This window comes from Cariama cristata, unplaced genomic scaffold (assembly GCF_000690535.1).
Source record: "Cariama cristata isolate BGI_N322 unplaced genomic scaffold, ASM69053v1 scaffold9094, whole genome shotgun sequence".
Lineage (NCBI taxonomy): Eukaryota > Metazoa > Chordata > Aves > Cariamiformes > Cariamidae > Cariama > Cariama cristata.
This window is the reverse complement of record NW_009613489.1, coordinates 40,241-43,801: the sequence shown is the minus strand read 5'-3', so window position 1 is coordinate 43,801 and position 3,561 is coordinate 40,241. Positions and strand designations below refer to the sequence as shown.

At 44.7% G+C, this 3,561-nt stretch overlaps 1 protein-coding gene across 1 annotated transcript in view; it reads right to left on the bottom strand.

Moving 5' to 3' along the window:
- Window positions 1-2,719: 2,719 nt before the first annotated feature.
- The window catches only part of LOC104160814 (paired box protein Pax-7-like), a gene marked incomplete at both ends in the record, with an annotated part of 14,759 nt that continues 13,917 nt past the window's right edge, over window positions 2,720-3,561 (bottom strand). The window contains 2 exon segments of the mRNA XM_009699048.1: window positions 2,720-2,919; window positions 3,513-3,561. The exon segment at window positions 3,513-3,561 is cut by the window's right edge and continues 30 nt beyond it. Coding sequence (XP_009697350.1) covers window positions 2,720-2,919; window positions 3,513-3,561 — 249 coding nt within the window.

The window sequence follows — 3,561 nt, the reverse complement described above, 5'->3', positions numbered from 1 at the left end:
CCTCCTTGTCTAAACTGCAAAGAAATCTCCCTCCTGCTGCTGCTAAGGGATGAAACCAGAGAACTGTCTGTTTGCAGCTCAGACAAATTGCCATCATTTTAAGTTCCCTTTTTTTTTTTTTATCTCCTGAACTCCCTCCTTCCCTGTAGTTGATATTTATCCCTGCAGAATGCAACCAGATACCACAGATAGCTGGACAGGAGGATGAGAGGGTTGAGGTGCAATGGGTTTTACCTGTAATGCTGTGGAAGAGCTGGGAATTATGCACAGATAAGTTACACAGAACATCCCATATTGAGACCTCACAAAACTTTTACCCACCCCGCTACAGAAAAAAGGACACTTCTATGAGTTCTCATTCATGGTGTTATGAGTATTTCTTGCATCCTTCCACTAGGAACAGCAGAGGGCTTAGAAAAGCAGGAAGGTAGCAAGATAAGTAAATATAAAGCAGTCATAAAATAACCTGGGTTAGCCTTTCTATACACAAAAGAAATAGAAGAATTTATATGCTGATATCTTGGCCCTCACATGATTAAAAGCATTAGGAAAATAGGAATCTCCCCTTCTTGAGGGTGCAAAGCTCTCTTTTCTTCAGGACTGCCAGATAATGTATCCTCTCTTTCCCATACAAAGGGCTTATTGGCTCAGGACTCTATCTTCCCCTAGCCTGAGCCTGGGGGCAGGGTAATTTGGGATAGGGATAAGCACAGAAAAAGCGTTGGTCTGGTCATTTCAATGAGCCTTTGATTTAGTGAGTGGGACTAGTAAGTAGATGATGAAGCTACAGAAATGGAAATTGCATGATGGACTTGTATATGTCTAGTGCTTGTGCAGCTTATCACATGGATCTCATCCTCAACTTATTCTATGGTGCTAAATTGCACTTGTGATAATCTGAATTAATCATGTGCCCTGGACCATCCAACCTGCAGTCTGCCTTTGAATTCCATACTATACGCTCATCTCCCAAGCCCAGTGCTATTAGAAATCCCTTGTCAGAAAGATGTCTCCTTATTTCCCCCACAAATTACACTGTTTGAGGCAATATTCAGCCTCATGCCAGTCACACTTTTACATTTTCTATCTTATAACCATTCAAAGCTAGAAGTGGGATTTTTATACCATCTCAGAGAAGCTACAAAATTTCCCTCTTTCCATTGACACTCAATGTTTGTTTTCACACTCGAGAGATCACAAGCTATTGGACCTTAAAATCTATATACCTCTCTGATGTCCCCGTTTATTTGACTCCTCTCTAAATAGTTGTAGCCTTTTCATTTCAGATGCCTACCTAACTTCTCCCTGTATTTTCAAATTATTTTGCACTTCCTGTCTTAAATAGTGTTACTGGCCACTCTGAAACAACTGCTATAGTGCACTTCATGTGTCTCTCTATTTCACAAGTGGCTGAGAGCAAAAGTAAAACGTATTTGGTGCCCTCCAGGGTGGCAGGCACCACACAAATGCAAGTCCTTGCTGTTAACTTTCAGCGTACAATATGTGCCTTGTTCCACTTAAAAGCAAAGGTGCATTTGGAAAACAGATTACATCAAGTAATCCAAAGAGAAGGTTAAAGGCTCTATCTAATGAGGTGACAGAAAATTAGAATTCTTATCCCAGGATAGTGCTAGAGTGGGCTGTATTCTCAGGTGGCATACATCCCGACATCTCCACTGATTTCAGTGGAGCTCACCAGCTGAGAACGTAAGTCTACTCCCATAACACACACATAGCACAAGCTCTGTTCTGTCTAGACTCGCTGATGATGGAGGCCTTAACCTCTCTATGCTGCTGAGGCTTGCTTCTCTGTCACATGCAGCACTGAAAAGCCACGCGCACAACCGGCAGCAATCCGATCAAGTCTGCGACGGGGCCCTTCAGGAGGCAGCTGGGCTGAGGCTTGGAGCACAGATCCCAGAGTTGGGTCACGGGCCCTCTATTCCGAGCTCAGGCAGGGATTTTAAAATCAAGGGTGTATTGCATGGGGAAGCCGTGGCTGTTGCCTGGTAAACTTAAAATACACATGCTCCATTCTTTTTGACAAACAGATAGGTGTGAAAAGTATCTTTCCTCCTTTAAAGCTTACCTACACCTCTTATCCTGACCTTGTGGAAAGCATTAGCAGAATTGTTTACACGACAATTAGTTTCTCAAAACTAAATCCCAGATGTACATTCATGTGTTTCGAGGAAGCTCAGATCCATGGCACTTTCATGAGTAAGGGTTTTCCATGTTCCAACTAGACTTGGACAAGCTGGCTTCCGCTAATTACTAGATCAGTCACCCACAAATCATGGACCTCTTCTAAAGAGAGACTGCAAAAAGTAACTAAAAATGTCAAGCGTGTTGTCATTAGGCTAAAATCCACAATCGAAGGGCCCACACCTACTCTGGAATTTTTCTGGAAGGCTGAAAAGACGAACACCGATGCTCTAGGTCCTGGTGTTTGCGATTACAGTGTGCTAACCTGAATATGGGAACTAACAGGATACAAATGCTCTGGCAGTACAGTGCTGAGCTCAGGATAGAGATACTGCCGATACACAAATTAACTAATTGCTTTAACTAGGCTGCCTCCAAGAATTCGTGACAATAACAATAACTCCCTTGTTAACCATAATACACTGTGATAGCCTGAAGCTTGCCCTGCTCTCAGAGGATGTGAACCAGCCAAATACTGTCAGCCAAAGAAAGAGAATGGAAGCGGGTCACATACCTGTGGAGAGAGGCCATTGCTAACAGGATTCATGTGGTTGGCAGGAGCTGCAGCATTCATGAAACTGTCCGAGTAGCTGGAGAAACTGTGTCGGGCCCCATAGGCAGAGCCGGTGTCGGCAGCGGCGGCTGCAGCAAGCCCTCCCTGGTGCATGGTGGATGGTGGCAGCGGCTGGGGTCTGTGCACAGTGCTTCCCCCGTCTGTGGAAAGAGCGTTCAGAGGTGAACAATCATGGGGTGTTACAGCTGGGGCTGTGCAAAGCGTGGATTGATGGTTTGGCTATCCTGATCTCAACTTCGGGGTCCCACCATCTCTGTGCTCCATGTGAACACTAGCATATCATGTGACAGGACAAAATATGCAAACCTGGGATGAAATACCTCGGTTTTCTCTTAACTTTCCCACAGATAGAAGCCATAAGTTCCTTTGTAAAGGCCAAGGCCAAAGCCAACTGGAGTTAGCAATTCTCCTTCCACTGAACCTCAGTTTGGAGTTTTATCCAGAAGGAGGGACCTCCTATATGACACTCCCTTTATAGTGATGTGCTCATCATATCAAAGCTGAGCAGAACTACAGTCATGAGGCACATTGACACAGCAGAAAGAACCATGAGACAGAGGAGAAAACTGTGGAGTTTCCATTGACTTGATGAAAAACTTGGTCTTCCCAACTAAAGGAAAATCACCTGTGTCTTACAAGAGCCTTAGTGGGATATCACAAACCAGAACAGGAAGGAACGATGGGATGTCGTACGGCAAGAGAAGAGGAGCAGCACAGGCGAAGAGGTGCTCACCTTGGGAAATGGTGGTTGTTGGGTAGGTGGAGTCCGGTAGCTGGTATGG